The 21,807-nt window shown below is 29.4% G+C and overlaps 3 protein-coding genes and 1 long non-coding RNA gene across 4 annotated transcripts; 2 read left to right on the top strand and 2 right to left on the bottom strand.

Moving 5' to 3' along the window:
- The first annotated feature begins 366 nt into the window (after nucleotides 1-366).
- On the top strand, nucleotides 367-2,910 carry LOC113788550 (ras-related C3 botulinum toxin substrate 1). The gene is made up of 6 exons (XM_027338008.2): nucleotides 367-1,063; nucleotides 1,136-1,661; nucleotides 1,725-1,796; nucleotides 1,871-1,988; nucleotides 2,047-2,109; nucleotides 2,184-2,910. The coding sequence occupies exons 2-6, from the start codon at nucleotides 1,627-1,629 to the stop codon at nucleotides 2,475-2,477; spliced, it is 582 nt and encodes a 193-aa protein (XP_027193809.1). The 5' UTR covers nucleotides 367-1,063; nucleotides 1,136-1,626; the 3' UTR covers nucleotides 2,478-2,910.
- On the bottom strand, nucleotides 2,750-3,540 carry ATPsynF (ATP synthase, subunit F). Its single transcript, XM_027338009.2, has 2 exons — nucleotides 3,324-3,540; nucleotides 2,750-3,254 (listed from the first exon to the last, which is right to left on the bottom strand). The coding sequence occupies exons 1-2, from the start codon at nucleotides 3,418-3,420 to the stop codon at nucleotides 3,001-3,003; spliced, it is 351 nt and encodes a 116-aa protein (XP_027193810.1). The 5' UTR covers nucleotides 3,421-3,540; the 3' UTR covers nucleotides 2,750-3,000.
- Nucleotides 3,541-8,982: 5,442 nt separating this feature from the next.
- Nucleotides 8,983-14,141, bottom strand: LOC142645718 (uncharacterized). The gene is made up of 3 exons (XR_012846782.1): nucleotides 12,613-14,141; nucleotides 9,750-10,038; nucleotides 8,983-9,471 (listed from the first exon to the last, which is right to left on the bottom strand). It is a non-coding gene; the product is annotated as an uncharacterized LOC142645718 (long non-coding RNA).
- Nucleotides 10,458-21,381, top strand: LOC113788545 (uncharacterized). Its single transcript, XM_027338004.2, has 8 exons — nucleotides 10,458-11,019; nucleotides 14,319-14,516; nucleotides 14,575-14,852; nucleotides 14,978-15,099; nucleotides 15,191-15,293; nucleotides 15,357-15,533; nucleotides 15,595-15,717; nucleotides 15,804-21,381. The coding sequence occupies exons 1-8, from the start codon at nucleotides 10,824-10,826 to the stop codon at nucleotides 21,102-21,104; spliced, it is 6,498 nt and encodes a 2,165-aa protein (XP_027193805.2). The 5' UTR covers nucleotides 10,458-10,823; the 3' UTR covers nucleotides 21,105-21,381.
- Nucleotides 21,382-21,807: the final 426 nt, after the last annotated feature.

The raw sequence follows: 21,807 nt of genomic DNA, 5'->3' as shown, positions 1-21,807 counted from the left end.
GTGATTATAGGGTGGTGGTGGTATTGCAAATATTATAAATGGTGGTAGTGGTAAGGGTAGTAGTTTAGTCATCAGCAGTCATTTCGTATTTGATGAGCAATATCCAATGAACACACATAAGAATTCTGTAATAGTCACAATGAATTTGGATTTTGGATTTTTTTTTTGTTCCACGAAACGTTACGTTTCATAATGTAAATATGGTCTTTTTTGGTAAATGGTTACAGTCTGAATGCTAGAAAAATTGATACATTTCCCAATTGTAGCCATAACCCAATGAAGTCATTTTCAAAATACATATATGTTGCACGCTGTTGGTCGTCGTCGTCGTCGTCGTCGTTGTGTTTCAATATCGTTCGATTTTTTTTCCTTCTTTTTTTTCGGGTGGTTTTGTTGACGGCAAAAATTTTTTTTCTTTTCTTAATTTGCGGCTTTTTTTTTCTTCCAACCCGAATTGAAAACAAAAATTTCATCTTTGATTTTCTTGATTTTCGTTTCCGAAAAAAATTCCCGAATCAAAAAAAGCAAATAAAATTTTGATCCGGCTTTTTTTCCTCATTGTTGACATCCAGCACAACAAAACAAAACAAAATTATTCAAATTGCCAAACATTATTTCTCCTGTTGCTCAAAACTGAAAACAAAACCAAAAAAAAACTGCAAATTTTTTTTTCTACATCCCGAGAAACACAACGAGAAAAATCGTCAATCAAAACAATCCAATCAGCTTAAAAAGAACTATAGAATTTTTATCATCACAAATCATAATTGCAGCTTAAGTGTTAATGATTATTATTTAGATGATAATGGTGATGAGCAAACATAGCCAACCATCTATATATTTCATCTAACCAAAATTATTCACCACCACCACCACCCCACATCAACATTATCATCTAAATAATGATGATGTTAATATTTTTAAAAAAAATTTGATAATTAATTTGTTTTTTGATGATAAAATTGTTTTGTGGTCGTCTTTGTTGTTGTTGGAGACACCTTTCTTTCTGTTTGCTAAGAGAACAAATCCTGGATTCAGAAAATTTTTGTCTTTTTTGTAAATCGTAAGTTTTTTTAATCGTTTGTTTGATTTTCAACTAAAAAAAAATCCTTCTTTCTGTTCTTGTATATCATAGATAATCAAATTGATTGACCTCAAACAACAATGAAAATATCGATGATGGTTTAATTCGATTATCATCATTAACACTTTTTGATCCAGTGCATCATGATTATAATCTACATTTAAAAATTTTGTTATAATAAAAATAGTGAGAAGCGAGTCGCATAATATAAAATTTTTCCAAGGAAAAGAACTCAAACAACAACAACAACAGAAAAATACTGATTTTGAACAAAGAAATCTATCTTCATTCTTCGTTATACAGAATTATTTGTTTGTTTTTTTGGTTTTCAATTTTCAAAAATACCGACAACAACAAGAAGAAATACAGAAGGTGTTTTGTGTATTTGTTAAGTTTTTATATTTATTCTTGTTGTTGTTGTTATTATCATCTGATATCCAGTGTATTTGAGTGTTTTTTTGATACGTGCGTGTTAATTGAAAAATTATTGATTTTTTCTGATATTTATAAATCATCATTATCGTTATTTCATTAACGAAACAATGCAAGCCATCAAATGTGTTGTCGTCGGTGATGGGTAATGTGTTTTGTTGAAAATTGATTTTCTTTTGAATTTAATTTTGTTTGTTTCAATGTTTAGTGCCGTCGGTAAAACATGTCTTTTAATTAGCTATACAACCAATGCATTTCCGGGTGAATATATTCCCACTGTGTAAGTTATTTTTAGTTACTTTGAAAAAAAAATTTTTTTTAACCCACAGAATTTGTTTGTTTTTGAATTGATAGATTTGATAATTATTCGGCCAATGTTATGGTCGATGGTAAACCAATTAATTTAGGCCTTTGGGATACGGCCGGACAAGAAGATTATGATCGTTTACGACCATTATCATATCCACAAACGGTAATTATTTTTTTTGTATTTAAAAGGAAAAGAATACTAATCATTCATTTAATTTTAGGATGTTTTCTTAATTTGTTTTTCACTTGTAAATCCAGCTTCATTCGAAAATGTTCGAGCAAAGGTAAAAATAATAACAAGATTTTATCCATTTTGTTTCTTAAAATATTTTGTTTGTTTCTGTTGAAATATATCCAGTGGTATCCAGAAGTAAGCCATCACTGCCCAAATACACCAATCATACTTGTTGGAACAAAATTGGATCTAAGAGATGATCCACGTACAAATGAAAAACTAAAAGAACGTAAATTAGCACCAATAACCTATCCACAAGGTTTAGGTATGGCCAAAGAAATTGGTGCTGTTAAATATTTAGAATGTTCAGCATTAACACAAAAAGGTTTAAAAAATGTATTTGATGAATCAATAAGGGCGGTATTATGTCCACAACCAAAACCAAAACGTAATAGGCATCGTTGTAATATTCTTTAAATCAGTGAAGAGAAAATGATTGCAAAAAAGTAATGATTGAATTTTCAAAGAATAACTAACGAAAGCGCATTTTATCATCATTTTTTTACATCCAAAAAACGACAAAACTCCATCCAATTGAAAAAAGCAAAAAACAGCCTCACAACAAAACATCAACGACGTTTATAAAAAACCAAAAACTGAAGCAGCAAAATATTTACAATTGTGAATAATCATGTGGATGAGAAAATTTATATTCTTTTCAAATTTTCTTCTTTTTTTATATTTAAAAATTAATTACTTATAATTTTTTTTTATTTAAAAAACAAAACAAATTCTGTAATCTTTCTCTATAAATGATTTTGCAATAATCTTATTTGCTTTTAAAATTAATGCAAGAATTTGTGCATCACTTTCTTTTCATTTTGGAATAAAAATTTTTATTATTATTGAATTTTTTTACTCTTTTAGTAATTATCATCTATGACATTGTTTGATTGATTTAGTTTTTCTATAATAGGCCAAGAATTTAGAATTTTGTTTTTTACCAATGATATTTAGCCTGTTTATGATGGCGTATATTTTTTGGATAATTTGCCATATAGAAAAATATTGATGACATTGCAACCACTTGGAAAAAGAAACGAATTGGTGATGCATATTTAGGTTCAACAAAACGATGTGTAAAACGATAATAAGCACGACCCATTGCTTGCCACATTGCAAATGGATGAACATTTCGACGATTCAACCAGCCAACTAATTCGTTAACTTTAACCTCGGATAATGGTGTATCGCCTGTTATTTTTATGGATAAAAAAAAAGAAATTTTGATTTACAAAAAAACAAAAAATCAATTTGACTTACGTGGACCATAATAACGACCCGGATGATATGTACCATGAACGGCACGATTATATTCAGCCGGATAATTACCAAAATATGGTGATAATCGATTGGCCATTTTGTTGATACACAATTTTTAAAAAGAAAATGAAAAAATCTAACAAGCAAATCTTGAAAAACGAAACAAAATAAATTCAGACTTAACCCAAACACACACTCACCGATCAACAAACAAAAAAAAAGCATCGAACGTTTGCCGAAATATCAAAAAGGTTATGGTGCATTCATATAGAACGTATTTTTCGGATTTTTTTTTTGTTTGAAAATTTTAATTGGAGGGAACTTGATCCGAAGAAAAACAAACAAACAAAAATCTTGATTTGGAGAAAATCCTGAAAAAGAAGATATTTTTATCATCAAAAAAAAACAATAAAAAAAAGAAATAAATAAAAAACATTTTCATCAAGTAAATAAGAAAAAAACCGGGTAATTATCAAACGAAAAACAAATTACCCTTGTTCTTTTTTTTTCGTTTGGAAATTCAATCCTGGCTGACCGATCAATTATTTTGAACAAACAAAAAACAAACAAAACAAAACAAAATTGAAAACGATCAACATAAATGATTTCTTACTTACCTTTTTGATGGTTTTAATTTTTTGAAATTCAATGATGGTTTGTTGAATGAGAAGGAAACAACCGAAAAAACAAAATAACCGAAAAACGGGTAGCATTTAATTTTCGTTTCGTTTGATGATGATCACGGATTTATCATTGCTACTAACCATCATGGTGGATTTAATCATTTTTTTTTGTTTCATTTCATTTTATTTATGATGAATGAATCAATTCGAATATCACGAAATTGATATCATCAACAAAACAAAGAATGAAATGAATTTATCATCTTGATGATGATCATGATAATCATTTTGTCGATGATAATCATTGCCAATGATCATGAAATGATGATGATGATCCAGTTTCTTCAAAAATCTTTTGTTGCTGTTGGTTGAACTAGTTTCGTGAGTTTTGAATCGATTTGATGAATGAAAATTTAACCGAAAAAAATTATGGTTGTTTGTTTTTCTGGATGGTTGCCGTTTTTCTGGATATTTAACTTTCACATCTTTATTTGTCAAAATTTTTGTCGATTTTCATCGAAAAAACCATTTCGATAAAGTTTTTCATTGATCAAATATCAGTATCGAGAATTCGGTCAAATCTTTTAGTTAATGATGGCGGTGAATTAATTTCATCATCAATTTTTCGCCCCCAAAAATGAAAGGTGTTCATCAGGTAATTGATGATGGTAATTTAGATCACAAAATGGTAAATCAATCGATGGTTCACCCGATATTAAAAAAGGTGCGTTCGGTTATTACATTTTTGATTTTTTGATTGAAAATTATCCTAGTTTTTTTTTGACAAGATTCGAATCGAATCGAATCAAATCGAATGTTTATCATATTCGAAATGATCATCTAAAAAACGTTCGAATTGAAATGCGCATAATCAATTCGAACGTTTTTTTTCAAGAAAACGTTCGAATTAATTGAATCATCTTTCTCTATTTCGAATGTTATCCGATCGATCGGTAATCATCATTATTGATTTTTTTATTACCCGGTTTTTAAATCATTATCATTAATTTTAATCCAATTTTTATACGAAGAAAAATAATTACCAGCTTTTAACACGCTACTGATCGTTTTTTTTATTGATTGAACGACCGACAATTTCAACAAGAGAAAAAAACGTGAAACAACGACATTATCATCCTCCCCCCTCTCCAATCATCATCCCCAAAGATAATAGACCAAGACATGAATGAAAAAAACATCTTTCACCAATCACCAATCATTATTCGACAAACAACAACAACAACAACAACGAAAATCATGATCATCAAAACCAGATGGATCGAATTGGCTTAGTTTTTTTTGGTTTCTATTTTGCTTTTTGCTTTGCTTCAATCTCAATGTGTAAAACATCATTCGAAGACTATTTTCGGATCCAAAAATCTTTCCCGATTTCTCGATACCAAAAAAAGAAAAACAAGTCGATCATGATCAACAACAACAACAACAAAAAACGTTCGATGAAAATGGACATCATTTTGATCGAATCCAAAGAGAGAGAGAGAAAATTCTCTCTCCTATGATAAACAACAACAAGCATCTTAAGCTGATTGGTAGGTAATACACACACACTCAGAGTATTAATTACTATCAAAAACAACATTCAAATATTTATTTCTACTTAATTCATCAATGAAAAATAAGAAAAAAAAGTTTCTATTTTAAGATTCCAAAAAAAGAAAAAACATCGACAACAACAACAACAACAAAAATCAAGATTACTTTTTTTTGGCTGAAGGTATTTTAACTTTCCATTCGGGTTATTATCGTCTAAATTCGTTTTTTTTCCCCCCTCTATTTTGACCTCAACACCGAGCAACTTCGATATGCAGCACATATGCATGTGTTCGACCCAAATTCATTTTCAGTTTAATGGCCCAAATCTACCCAATCGGTCAGTGGATTTTTTTTTTTTTTGTGATGTTTATCTTTTCGATAATTTTCCAGTAGAAAATAACTTTACTAATCGATAATAATGGTTGGTAGTTTTGTTGATGAAAAATTACACTGAAACACGCGACAATCAACGTTTTTTTTTGATCATCAATGATTGATGAACAGAAAAATCGATTGATGATCAATGATCGGAAGGAATTGAAATGAAATGAAAATTTAATGAGAAAAATTTTCTTCAGTTCGGTTCCGGTTATTTTCCTGAATTAAATTTCGTTAACAATCGATAGATAGATCGATCGATCGATTGATCGAACGAAAAATTTGTCCGGGTAATTTTCTTTTGTTAAAATTTAAATTGAATTTTTTGCTTTTTTTTCAAAACAAAAAAAAACAACAAAATTTCCATATTGACAACAACAAACGAAGAAAGAGTTAAGGAAAAAAGTCAAGAACCTACCATCAGCAGCATCATCAAATTTGTTTGTTTCCGAGAAAATTTCCCGAAAATTTTTTTCCATTGTTCCGGACATGGTGTGTACAGGGTGTTTGAAAAGTCATTATTGTTCATCAAATATATACATAGGAAATAAACATTTTGATGAATGTTTGTTTGTTTATTTAATGATTTTGAATATTTTTTTTTTGCACAACAGAAAGAAAATAATTTCATTTCCCTAATATCTTTACAATCAAAAAAAAAAAAAACGAAAAAACTTCGAAATTTTTTCGCTACAAAATTTATGAATGTTTTTTTTCAGGTAAAAATTACCTTGTTTCACGTTTCTTCCCACGTTTTTCAAATATATTTTTTTTTGTGAAAAAATTCAATTTGATGAATCAATAATTAATTGGTTAAATGAGATAAATCTTCCACCTTTTTTTGCTGAACAAAATAGATTTCTCTCGTCATTCTCCATTTTGCATACATTTTTGTGACATGACAATGCACAATATGTAAATTGAATAATTTCAATAATTTTTATTCAACAAACAAAAAAAATTGAAATTACACAAACACAAACATCCATATTGCGTGATTGTAAGCAATTTTGTTACAATTCTTCTTCCTCAATAGATTTTCTGTTTGTGTTTCTTTTTCTTTCTGTTTCTTTTTGCGATGAACGAATTTCCATTTCCTTTATTTTGTTTTGTTTGAACTTTTTTTTCAAGAAATGATCCGCGCCCGTTCAAGTTTTGCATCATTCACAATATTGGATCGATCATTGATCGAAGCAAAATTAATTTTCGACATACATGATGATGATGTTAAAATAGCCAATCAATTTCTTTTCGAATTGATTTTCGATGATTTTTTACTATCGATCCACACCTTGATGATAATTTTATTTTCTTCCCAATTCTTCAACAGCAGCAACATTGTATCCATGGAACATTTCCATTCATTTTATTGGTGTGGTCAGTGAAGTAAGTTTGTCAAAAAAAAAAATGATTTACGGCCTGTTGTTGTTCGGTTGGTTGGTCGGTTGGTTGTCAAATATTGTTGATCGTTCAAAGTGGACAACCAACAACAACAACAAATTTATCATCTTTTTCTTCGGGAAACTTCGGGCGTAAATCAAGAGAGAAAAAATGTGTCAACCAAAAGTGATAAACAGAGGGAGATGATTTTGTTTTTCCAAACCGGGAAAAAAATTCTTTCGAACGAAGATGTCATCGCAGAAGAATATTTGTCATATTTTTTTTGTTATGGAAATTTTCAATTTTTTTCCCGTTGACCAAAAATAGAAATTTTACGGGAAAATTTACAGAAATTTTCCCGTAAAAGATAAACAATCAATAATAAAATGAACTTTTTGTTTGTATTTGATTTTTCTGAATGTAAAAATGCTGAAAACATTTTTTCTGGCTGACCTTGTTACTGATGTTTTTTTACCGAATTTTATTTCAAACATTCAATATCCAGGTGTGTGTGTTTAACTCATCCTTACCTATGATTACAATGTTTTTTTTGGTTATTTCGACCTAATCACTATATTTTTTTGAAACAAAAACAATAATAAATTGAAGAAATGAAATTATCATTTCAAAAGATAATTTATTCGATATGTTATTATTGCAATTCCATTCATTTGATTGTTTCTCAAATGTTGTATATTTTTAGATTGATTTTTTTTTTTTTTTTTTTTTTTGATTTCCCGATGGTGATGGTTATTATTATTGTTGATCTTTAATCAGAAGAGATATCTTCAAACACACACACACACACTATATAGACAAGTATGACCAGTAAAGTGTAAATAGTCAATCAAAGAAACGGGCAGTGTACACATCGGATATGAAGTTTTTTTTCAACAAAAATTTTTTAAAAAAATTAAAAATTCTTTGCACATACCAAGACAGAAAAAAAAGAAACTTTGAAAAAATTCATGTCAAATCATTAATATGTAAATTATGTTGGATTGGCCCTGATTTTTGTTTTAAATAAAAAAAAGGTGATGATGATGCGGCTGCTGCATGAACATCAACAAAAAACATCACTTACACATCATCAAAGATGAAACATGAAGATAAAAGATGATGATGATGATGAAACGAAACAAATTCGTTTGGCTGTCAATCAAATCAAAATAGCCAACAAAAATGATGTTTGCTGTTGCTGCCTTTTGTTAAAGATGTTTCCGAAAACTTCAAACAAACATTTTTTTTTCTTGTCGATGATGATGCTAAATTTATCCTCAAAAATAGTCAATACTATTTGATTATCATCGATTGATTGATTGATTGATTGATCGAGAGAAAAAAAATTGAAGAATTTCGACGCCCAAAACAAAACAGAAAATCTGACCACTCGCCGGATAATAATGATGATGATTCGATAGAATCGATAGTAATACAATCGATATTTGTTTGTGAAAGAAGAAGAAACATCCTATGTCAATATTTGTTTGTTTTCAAACAAACAAAAAAATCTTTTTTCTTCTTTTCGCATGTGAATTGATCTTCTTTTTCTGTTGTGTAACCAATTTTCACCTTTTAATAAAATATCGGTCATCATTTTCGATTTTAGGGTTGGCTACTTGAATTTCCTTTTTTCAAACGAAACGAAAAATTTCATTTTTCAAAAATTCAAATCCTGACCTTTTTAACTGGAGGGGGAAGTAAAAGAAAAAAAAACACCGGAATCAATCAAGAAAGGCTATATCATTTTTCAATTGATCAATTGATCGTGATCTTGGTCAATTGATCATCAAATATCGATCATCATCATGGCGGTGTGTAAATAGCCATTCAAATTTTTTTAAATTGTCATATTTTAGCAAACAAAACAACAAGATTGTGTAGGTGTTTTTTCAATTTAGTTACATTGAAAATTTGTTTTGTTTGTTGTAAATGGAATGTTGTGTTCATCGCCCAAATAATTATTGATTGACACCAATTTTTTCTTTTCTGCTGAATAAAGATGTTTTTCTTTGATTTGATTTCCAAACAACCATCTTCAGTGTGTATAAATAGTTGCCAATGACCTTCATTTATGAATGAGCAACAATCAAATGATTGATTGATTTGATTTGATTTGATTTGTCTAAATTGAATCACCGGATATTAGGTTTTTTGGCATTTTGAAAATTTTTTTTTCTTCAAAAATTAAATTTACAGGTAAATAATGATACCTATGTGGTTGAAAGAAAAAAAAATTATGTAATTTAGTTTAGCATCATCGCCGCATCTTTTTTTTAGACATTCAATTTCTCTCTCACTCTCTTTCATCGATATTTCAACCGGTTTTTCGTTCTTCACCTGATATCGATGATGATAATCAATTTACCGGCATCGATTTCCACTTAAAATCGTATATGATTCATGTATATGATTCATTTTGTTCTAATTTTGTGTTATTTTCTCTCTCTCTCGCCTTGTTTTTCATCAACATCATCAAATTTTTATTTACCCGAATTAATCAAATAACCGATATTGATATTCGATAGTTTCTTTTTTTTCTTGAAAAGATAAACTCTTTAACTTTTAACACTCTTTGATTTTATTTCTGGAAAACAACAAAAAAAAATCAATCCAATTTTGTCCATCGACCATGATTATGGATGATAAGATTGATCATGAAGCGGCTATTTCAATCCAAGTGGAATGTCGTTTTTCTTTTTTGAATTTCGATTGCGATGGGTGAAAAAAACAGCATAAATAGAAATTGAGAGCCAACCAATAATTTATTTATCTTCAATCTTGAATGAATGAATGAATGAATGAAAAAAAGAGAATCTTATTTTTTTTTGTTTCTAGGTAAAATTTGTTAAAATAGTCGAAAATGTATGTCAGTAGCAGTACACCAGATTTTTTTTTCTCTCTCACTATCTTTTCTCTCTCTGCTTTTTCCCCAAAATCTCTGGAATTTCTGGAACCCGAGGTTTGAAAAAAAGAAAGATTTTCTTTCGAAAAAAAGAGAAAATAAAGAGAATCATCAACATCTATCATTTGAATTGAAAAATGAAAATGATTTTCGATGTTGTCGATGATGATGTTGATGTTGATGATCTTCATTGGTGTTTGGTTGTAAAAAAGATGTTCATTTCATTTCAATTTTTTTTCCATTAAGATCAGATCATCATCAACATCAGTATTAACATTGATGATTTGAATTTTTTTTCTTGATTTTTTTTGAATTCATCACAGTGTTTGTGAATGGTGAATTTCCAATTTTTTTTGTTGTTGAAAAAAAATTCCTGATTACATCATGATGGCCAAGTAGCCATTTTGATGATTTGATTGAATAAAAGTGATTTTTTTTTCTGGAATGTAAAAAATATGTGATAAATTTTTAAAATTTTGAAATAAAATTTCCGGTTCTGTGTTGATCAATCAAACATTCGGGATTCGACCGACCAACTAAACCGACCGAATTATTCTTCGGAATTATACACCAAGTGCCAAAAGTGTTATCTGCTTACCGGTGATGTGTTGTTTGTTTTGCTGATCACACACATACACACAGAAAATCCAACGAAAAAAAATGGCAACGATAATAAAATTTAGTAAAAATCTTTTCACCATTTCATTATGGATGATGTTAATAACGATAACAAACATTCAATCATCATTTGATCATCATCATCAACAACAATCACATTATTCATATAATGATGATGATGATTTATTATTATCCAGTTCATCATCATCATCATATCATCGTACATCACATTTATCAGGTAAAAAGATTTTTTGCTGAGTTATTTTCAAGATTTTCGTTTTTTAGTTTTTTGATCTTTGTATTTTGATCCATTTCGGGTTTGATCGACGATAAACACACACCGAAATCCAAAAATAAATCACACGAATCAATGCCAAAAACAAACAAACAAACAAACAACAAACAAACTAGACAAATATATCATGTCATTCAATTTCATTGTCATTATTGTATTGTTTTTTTCAATGTTGTATCAACAACAATCGATCTGTATCAATCGATCGGATAAATCGATTGATACACATTTTCAGTAAAGATTTTCTTATTGAAGTTCAGAAAAAATACCTGGTAATGGTGCCTGATAATGATAATGATGATCCACTTGATTGATTTACAATAATGATGATTTTGCCAAGTGAGTTACCATCGTTTATGTGGTTACGAAAATCTTTAGCCAAGAATCTTCCATTCAACCGAATCGAGAAGAAAATTTCATTTCGTTTAAGAAAAAATCTCTCTTGATTGAAGGATAATAATGTTGTTGTTGTCGTGTGCCATATTTGATGATAATTGCGGTCTTTTTTTTAACCTTCAACGACAATAAAATCATCATTATTATTATTAAACGTTGTGCGATAATTGTACAGTAGTGATGATCACAAACAAACGTTGATCCAATAATGATGATGTTTAATCATTTTTTTTGTTGTTGTCGTTGGGGAAAAATTCTTACTAAAAATGGAATTTGATCTAGTTTTTTTGTGATTAATTTTTGTTTTTCTTCAAACGATGATGAAAAAAATTAAGATCATCATCGATTGATAATGAAATTTCTTTTCATTTTGATTCGAGGTTTTCGTAAAGTTTTCTTTTAATTAAGTAACGATGATATGGTGAAATATGGTTAATGGAGATAGAAAAAAAAGGATTTTTGATTGAAAATTGATAGAAAGAAAAAATGTCGATCAAAATAACAACAATCGATATTATCGATTTCATCATCGATTGAATTGAATTTGATAAAATCATATTGTTCAAAATGATGATGATGATGATCTAAATTCAAAAGAAACGGGCACATCTTTCAATACAGGGTGTTTTTTTTTTGTATTGAGAAATTTTGCAATCTTGAAAAATGTTTTTGCAATCTTGAAAAAATGGATTTTTTGTTATCATTAACCTGAAAATATTGATCTGAAATTGATTTTTTTTTGTCGTTGTTGACATCATCAACAAGAAAAAGATTATCACTTTTGAAATTTTGGATCAATCGTTCCAAAATTTCTCAAAAAACAACGAAAATAAGTCAAAGTAGCTAAAAATGATGATATAAATCGGAAATTTTCTCTAAATTCAATTTAATCAATCAATCAAATCGGATTGATTGATCGATCGATCGGAAAAAAAAGAGAGAGAAAATCTTGATCTTAAACCCCTATAGGTGAAAAAGAAAAAAAAAGTGTTACTTATTATGACTTTGAAAAAAAAACAAAAAAAAATTCAAAACTACAGAAAACAAAAAGTAAAGATGAAACAAAAATAAAATAAAATAAATAAATCCTGTTTATCATTCAATCTCTCTCTCTCTCTTTATTTGAACCTGATTACTTACCTGTGTGCTACAGCAGCAGCAGTGTGGTGGCCTGTTTACTTCAAAAGAAAAATAATTTTCTTATCGTTTTTTTTTGGAAGCCAAGTTCACCATTTTTGGATGTTGTTGATAATGATGACTATGCAACTAAATAAATAACTTTGACCATCATCATCATCAGAAATCAGTTTTGGTTTAAATCAGAAATTTTTTCTTTCTTTGATGATGATGGGATCTAACAGGATTTGTTTTTCCTTTTATTTCATTCCGTCGTTGTTGTTGTTGGTTGTTGATCATCATCATCATCATGATCATCATGATGGCATGGAATGATCAAACAACCGACCAACCAATGATGATATTTTTAGCATCATTATCATGATTATGATGATGATGTTTGTAGAAAATAAAATAAAGAAAAAATGGACAACAGGCCAATGGATTTTTTCTTTCCAGCTTATTTTTCCTTGATTATTATGATGCGTTGATCATTCTTGGCTTGTTTTTTTTTGGCCAAAAAAAAAAATCCTTTTTTTTGTTGTTGTTGTTGGCGGTGGTGTGCAGTGTGCATTATTAATAAATAATAATAAATCCCGTTAAAGAATGATGAGGATGATGATGATGAAAATTATGTTTGAATGAAATGAATGTAATGGAATGAATGATGATGATGGAATGAAATAAGTTGTTTGATCGATTATCACATTTTTGTTGATTCGGATGAGAATTTTTCATTTTTTCGATGATGATGATGATCAGATTGTCTGAATGTGTGTAAATATGGTAGTGGTGGTGGTGGTGACCTTAATTTAATCGATATCATCAGGTCGGTGATGGTTGGTTTGGTTTTCCAATCGAACGTTTTACAGGTTAATATAGCCATTGCAAAATTTTTGGTGAAATTTTTCTCTCTCAAATTTCCAGATTTTTCATCATTGAAAAAATGAATTAAAATTCCAATTTTTCTGTTAAATAAATAGAAAAAAATTACTTTAAAATTAAAAAAACGGGTTAAATAAAAACATAATTTTTGTTGTTGTTTTTGACCAAAATCGATTTTTTGTTCTTCAACAGGTTGTTCTCGCTGTAAAATTTTCGTTGTTGCATAACTTTCTAACATTCGTTTGCTTGTTTTGTTTGCCCACGACCATGATCATTATTATCATTTGAACATCGACAAACGATTATAACCATCATGATGATGATGATGATAATGATGATAATGTTAACGATACAATCAGCCAAAAAATAATACCCAAAAATACACTTTTTTTGTTTGTCGATGTTTGTTGATGATGGTTTTTATTGATGGTGGATATTATCATTATTGAAAATAAAAAAGAAATTTTAATTTTGGAAAAATAAAACTTTTTTTGGAAAACAACAACAAAAACAAAAGTCGATTGTTTAATTTCGAACGTTTTTTTTTGTTCCATCTCATTCCGCTCGAATAGAATTTACGGGAAAGTTTCTCTTTCGCGGACATTCGAATATTTAGAGAAACTTTTTTATTATTATCACTTTTGCCCATCAATTTCGATTCGATCGATTGCATCTTATCATTATTGTTTGATGGTTGATGGTCGTGTCATAAATTTTTTCCTTTAAATTTGATTGATTTGATTTGATGTCTGGGTTATTATTGTTTCGGTTGCATTCTTTTTTTATGTATTCGATAAATAATAATAATTTTAACTTCTTTTCCATTTTTACAATCAAAAAATCAGGTCAATCACCGAATCAATTACAACAATCATATCGATGTTCATTGGATGAACAGGATTTACCGAAGAAAAAATTAGTCTGTTTTTATCGTGTTGAAGATGAATATCGTCCATATGATTTGGATCCTTGTTTGTGTACACATATTGTCTATTCGTATGTTGCTGTTAAGGAAAATTTTGCTTTTATTGCCGGTAAAAAAGGTAAGTGGAAGCCATCAAATGTTTTTCATTGATTTTCATTTTCATTTTGCTGACACAGGTGACCTAAAATATTTATCAGCATTACGTAATCGTAATCCTTCGGTAAAAATTATTGTATCATTACGACCAACTGGCCAGGCATTTAATTTGGAAGATCCAAAAAATATTACCTATCCATTACCGGCTTCGAATACGTTAAGACATCGTTTTGCCAAACGTATACGTGATTTTATAACACGTCATAATCTAGATGGCGTCGATATTGATTATGAATATTTTAAAATGGATAATAATTCTAATAATCAAAAACGACAATATTTAATATCGATTATGCAGGTAAGTTGATGGTTGATTGATCGATTGATTGATTGACAATCGATAATCGAATCATATTAATCGATTGCTTCATTTTCTCTCTTTAACCCTTTTATACCCATTGACCTTTTTCCTTTGATATATAGTCAATAAGCGAAAGTCTTAAACAGAATAATGGTGGTGGTGATAATAAAACTATTTTAACATTAACAACATCACGTTATCCAAAACATTTAGCCGATTATTATGATTTTGCACAAATTAACAAGTAAGTTTTTCTCATAGTGTTAATTTATTGACCTTGTTTTTTGTTGTTTTGTTTTAACCCAATTTTCTCCGCTTTTCCCCCCGCACTTCAGATATGTTGATTTTATAAACATACCGGCTTTCAATTTTGATCAAGAAGGTAATACATTAATTCATCCAGCAAAACTACATGGAATGTCTGAAATGGAAAATATGGTATGGTTATTTTTATTAATTTTCAAAGGAATTTTTGTAATTAGAAAAATTTTCAACAAATAGGATGCAATAATCGATCTGGCACTGGCACTTGGCCTACCATCCAATCAATTAGTAATTGGTGTACCAACATTTGGTACATTATATCGTATGTCGAATCAAAGTCAATCAACACCTGGTTCGAAAGCAATCGGTTGGATTGCAAATAATCAACCAATCACTACTATTTCTCATTCAAAGGTTTGTTTTGCTTATTGTAAAAACTTTTTTTCTTAAAAACATCCATCATTTAAAAAAACAGATCTGTGATGTTCGTGATAAAATTAATTGGACTTTGGTACGTGAAAAAGATCTTTCAGCACCATATATCTACAATAATGATAAATGGATCGGTTTTGATGATGAAATTAGTATCAAATTAAAGGTAAATTTTTTGTTGATTTTCAAACTGGACATTTTTTTATTGATTTTTTTGTTCGCTCTTCTCCGAAAAACAAATGACAAAATCAGGCCAAATATATTGTGCTAAGACGTGCTGGTGGTATGGCATTTTTTCATCTGAATGATGATGATAATCAAAATCATTGTGGCCTTGGTTCATATCCATTATTACGTTCAGCATTATCTGTATTTACACAGGTTGCAACTGTTGATAATGATGATTTAAATAGAAAAAATTATCCATTACCATTTTTTAATACAAGTCAACAATTTTTTCAATCATTTTTAAATATTGTACAAAAATATGGTAATGTTGAACGTATTATTGATGATGATGATCAAGATCAAGATGATACAATATTACCATGTAATCATAATGGTTATATGAGACATCCAGAAGATTGTACACGTTTTTATCGTTGTTTAAAGCTTCAATCACGTGATTCATCCATACAAAAATTACAATATAATTGTCCACCTGGTTTAGTTTTTGATGAATATTTTCAAATATGTAATTGGCCATCATGGTCACCAACATGTATAGGATCGGGTGAAATATCATCAACTATACGATCAAGTTTTCATTGTACAAAACCTGGATTTTATCAAGATCAAGAAAATTGTGAATATTTTCATTATTGTTCTGATTTGGGTAAATCTTTTCTACAATCATATGAATTTAAATGTCCATTCGAATTGGGTTTTGATCAAGAAAAACTTCAATGTAATTGGAAATGGTTAGTAAAAGGTTGTCCATATATACCACCTGAAGAAAGAATTGTTAAAGATTTACATGATATTCTACCACATGATATTAATGTTGGTGGTGGTAATGGTGGTGGTGGTTCAGATAAAATTGAACCAGCATCAAGTGATATATCAGCAATGATACAACAAGTATTACGTGCACAACAACAAGCAACATCAATGGACAATGATAATAATTTTGGTGATGAATCTTCAATGATGATGATGTCTGATGATGATTTTGAAGAACGTTCGGATCATAGCTCGGATGATTTGATTGCAGCACAACATAATCAAATTCCAATTATAACCGATCCACCATCTGATTCTCAACAACAAGATCAAACAACTGGACGATCAAAATCGAAAAAATTTTCCTATTTAAATTTATCAAAAATTGATGAAATTTATAAACGAAATTCATCATATATGCAACGATTACAAGCGATTACAAATTATTTTTCATCGTTATTATCAAGAATACGATTCTGGAATCCAGCTAATAGCGGTAGCAGCAGTTCTTTAATAAAATCACGTGCCGATCATCAACCCAGTGATAGTAACAAATGGTTAAAAAATCCATTCAATCGTATTTCGATACCAAAATTTCCAAAATCATTGAAAAAATCAAAAGATAATCAATCAGATGTGAATAGGAAACGAAAATCATTATCATCATCATCATCGGAAACAATGGCAACATCGACGACAACAACAAAATCACCACCAACAAGACATAAGAAAAGTGTTTTCAATAAAGTTCCACGTTTACCAAAATTTTCAAAACGTAAACGAATAACAGCTGATAAATCAGCAGCATCACAACGAAATCAAAAAACATCAAAAAAATCGGGACAAAATTTGAAAAATTATCCGGGAATACAATCATCCACCGGATTTAGTCAATTGAATCATCCACAAATGTTACCAATGTTTATGGCTGAAGAAAGTATTCATATACCACAATTTATTCAGCCGCCACCAATGTCACATCATCATTTTAATCATCAACATCAATCATCAAATTCTTATCGTGGTCCATCACCACAAGCAAATCCATCATCGTCATTCCAGATGCATTCAGCTGAATCAATTATGAAACCAATCTCCATACCTATGTCATCATCGACAAATAATAATCAATTTAATAAATTAAATCAATATCATCAATCGAATATATTTAATGATTATCATCATTTAGCTGCAAGTGATTCATTTCCAATCAGTTCTTTTATTGATCCACCATCATTACCAAAAAAATCAGCAAATTATTTCAATAATAATTTGAATCTTGATGCACATCAATCATCACCATTAGTTATGATTAGTACAACGGATGAACAAAAACCACAATTATATCATCATTCATATGGTCTACCATCGGTTAATATCAGATATTCATATCATAATAATGAACAACAACAACAAAAGCAACAACAATTACCAAATACACCGAAACCATCGATTGTACAGGCACCACAACAACCGCTAAAAATTGAAGCAACCAAAATGAATTTTCCGGATCATTTACTTAGTGAAGATGAATTGAATAGTGCTGATATGCAATTAGAACAATTTCTTCGTTCAAAATTTATATCAACATTACCATTTAATAATAAACAATTATTAACATTACCTGAATCATCATTACCACCACAATTACAAAGACCAAAATCATTACCTACTACACGTTCACCATCATCAAATCGTTATCAATCAAATCAACAAAATCATCATCAATTGCTTTTACCACAACATAGTGCTGTTACTGGATTACCATTAACATCGGTTAAACAATCAGATTTGAATTCAGTATTGAATCGTCATGTTATTAATTATCATCAACAACAACAACAACAACAACAATTTAATTATCCAACAACGATAAAACCATCTTCTACGGCTGCTGGTCAATTGAATAAATTTTCAAGTTTTATTACAAGTTCGGATTGGTTTAATAATGAACGGCAAAAATTTTTTGAACAAAATCGTCAATTACAATTACAAAAACAGCAACAACAACAACAGCGAACAACAACAACAACTACGACAACAACAACAACAACACAACGTCCAACAACAATAAAACCAAAAATCATTCAACAACAACAATCATTTAAACCAATATCAGCATCATCATTACCAACATCAAAAACACCGGTTAATTATAAATTAACACCAATAACCGATAATGTTTTTGAATTGAATAAACAACCAGCATCAAATCATCATCATCATAATCATAATCAATATCAGCCGAAACCACAAAGATTATCATCACCAAAACCAAAAGTTGCAAAACCAATATCAACAACATATCAAGATAATCATCCAATAGATTTAGTTCGTAATCGTTTACGACCACAAATCAAATATGATTCATATGAATGGACAACACCATCAAGTTTAAAAGATGATAAAATGAATGTAAATTTCAATCTTATGACTGCTAAAGATATTGATGATGAAATTAATCGAAAAAAACATATGTTTGTTCATAATGAAAATGATAATAGTGGTGATCAACAAGCATTTCGACCATTAACAAATGGTCAGCCATCAATTGATTATAATCGTCATAATTTTTTCCCACCGATCGGTGATGTTTTTGAACATTATACATCGACAACTTCGGAAAAACCAAAGGAACCACAATCATCAACGACAACAACAAAATCAATGTATACAGCAGCTAGTTATGCAACTGATAATGATGATGATATGGAAAGATCAACACAACATACAACACCAGTACCATGGTTATCAACATTAAATAATGACAATAATCGTCATTATCATCATCAAAGACCACAGAATTATCATCATGGTAATATCAACGATACAAATGAATATATAATGTTAATGTTAAATAAAGCTGTTAATGGTGGTAATGGTAATGATAATGATCAAACATTTATACAAAGTTTATTGGAATTATTACGACAAACTGGTCAGGAAAATATGGGAAAATTTTATAATGTTCAAAGTGGTGGTAGTATAAATGGTGGTGAAACAATTTTAGCATTATTACCGGATAAACCAAATCGTCCATTTGTTTATAAAGGTGAAAATTCATTATTGAAAAATCTAAGTTTATATGGTGGTCATCGTGGTCATAATCATGGCAGTGGTCTTTTAGATTCAAATCTTTTACCATCAACAATTGCCGATCAAATGCTTAAGCTTGATATTTCAAAACCAGATTCCGAAGTTTTACAAGCAATTTTTAATAAAGTTAAAAATGAATTACAAGGTACTGAAAAATTGATACCATATGATATTGATGGTTATCCTGGTGCATCAGTTGATGTATCATCAGCACATCAAGCAAGACGTATTCCACCTGGACGGATAAATGATGTTCCTCGAGATATTTTACCATTTACAAAACCATTTACATTAAAAGCTAGAACAACAACAACAACTACGACGACAACAACAACAACTATACCAACAACAACTGCAGCAACAACAACAACAATTCCATCAACAACAAGACAATCATCATGGCCATCAATCGATAATTATGATCATTATGATGATAATTATAATAATGATGATAATGATGATGATGATAATTCAAGAATAATTGTACCAAATTATCCACCACCAAGAATGTCAAATAATAATAATAATAATCGTAGTTCAAATGTTTGGTATCAAGATGTACCACATTTAGTTGATGATCAACATGTTGATGGTATTTATACAACAGAAGAATCACGAATACGTAATCCAACGACGACGACAACAACAACAACAACCGCATCTTATCCACCACCAACAACAACAACAACATCGACAACAACAACAACTGAATCTACAATTCAATATCAACCATCATCATCAGCACCAAAAATATCGAATCCACAACGAAGACCAAATGGTCGTCGACCAGAATATGGACATAGACAACGTGGTCATCAATTACATAGACAACCACAACCGCAATTTTCAAAAACAACATCGACAACGACACCATCAACTATAACACCATCTATTGATCATAATCAACATCATCATGAACGACAAAGATTTACTGGACATTTTGGACAAAAACTTAATGTTGTTGCTGGTGGTGGTGTTGATGAAACAATGGTCAATGGTAATCAAAATATAGATGATATTAATGATACGGAACGAAATGTTTTCTATGAAGAAGATGAATTATTATCACCTGATTTTCATGATTTAAGATATCCTGAAAATCAAAATTATCATCAAAAACAACGACAACGACAACGTCAACGATCATCAACAACAACAACAACGACAACAACAAAAGCACCAACAACAACTATAACAACAACTACAACAACAACACAAAAACCAACAACTGAATCAAACAAAATCCAAACAAATTCCAATGAAAATACCTATTATCCTGAATCAACAATACATAATCTGATGCCTGATAAATCTGGTATACCTGAATCAGCATGTACACGGCCAGGTATATTTCAACATCCAAATGATTGTAATAAATATTATGAATGTTATTGGGATAAACATATAAACAAATTTACATTGAATCCATTTGAATGTCCAGTAAAATTAGCATTTGATTCACGTATTATTGGTTGTGCATCACCAAATGATCCAACAGTTTGTGTACAGTATTAAAAAAAAATAAGAATCTAAAATCCGAAATCAAAAATAACCCTTCATTCAAATCAAAATCCTTTTCTGCTACTTTTTTTCCATTGTTTGGTTAGCCATTTTTATCTCATCAAATTTTTTCTGTTCCTTAACCCTTCATTCAACTCGTACAATTTTTTTACTACAAAGTTTCATCATCATCATTTTTTTCCCTTTGTTTGTTGTGTTGTGTGTATTCAATTTTTCAGTCATATTTTTGTATTTATTAATTATTTTGGATTATAATTATAATTAATTAATTATTTGCTTGATACTATTTTTTTTATCATATTACAAATTTTCTCGCTTTTTTTTCTTGATTATTATCATCATCATAATCAATATTTGACAAAAAAATTAAAAAATTGATTTTTTCAGTTTTTGAGAAAAGAAAAATTGATTACATCATTGGGATAATCCCCTAATGTTATTATTGTCAATTTTTTGTTTTCATTTTGACAATCGATTTTCATTCAATTTCAATATAACCACCACCTACACAACAAGGAGAAATTTTTCGTTTTTTTTCATTTTCTTCATTTTTTCAATGGAACAAAAAAAATGTTACACCATATGGCCAATAATAATAAAAACTTAATGCTGTTAATTTTCTTGCTGGTAAAATGTTGTTGTTTAAATTGCTATTAGATATTAGAGAAAGTCTATGGCCAAAACAATAACGATAAAT

The sequence above is a fragment of the Dermatophagoides pteronyssinus genome, unplaced genomic scaffold (genome assembly GCF_027571235.1).
Source record: "Dermatophagoides pteronyssinus isolate colony J.1.1.1.1 unplaced genomic scaffold, Derpt_VIB-CSIC_2022.12 sq0019, whole genome shotgun sequence".
NCBI classification, from domain to species: domain Eukaryota; kingdom Metazoa; phylum Arthropoda; class Arachnida; order Sarcoptiformes; family Pyroglyphidae; genus Dermatophagoides; species Dermatophagoides pteronyssinus.
Note: the sequence above shows the minus strand (reverse complement) of the source record. Positions and strands in the feature narration are given on the sequence as shown.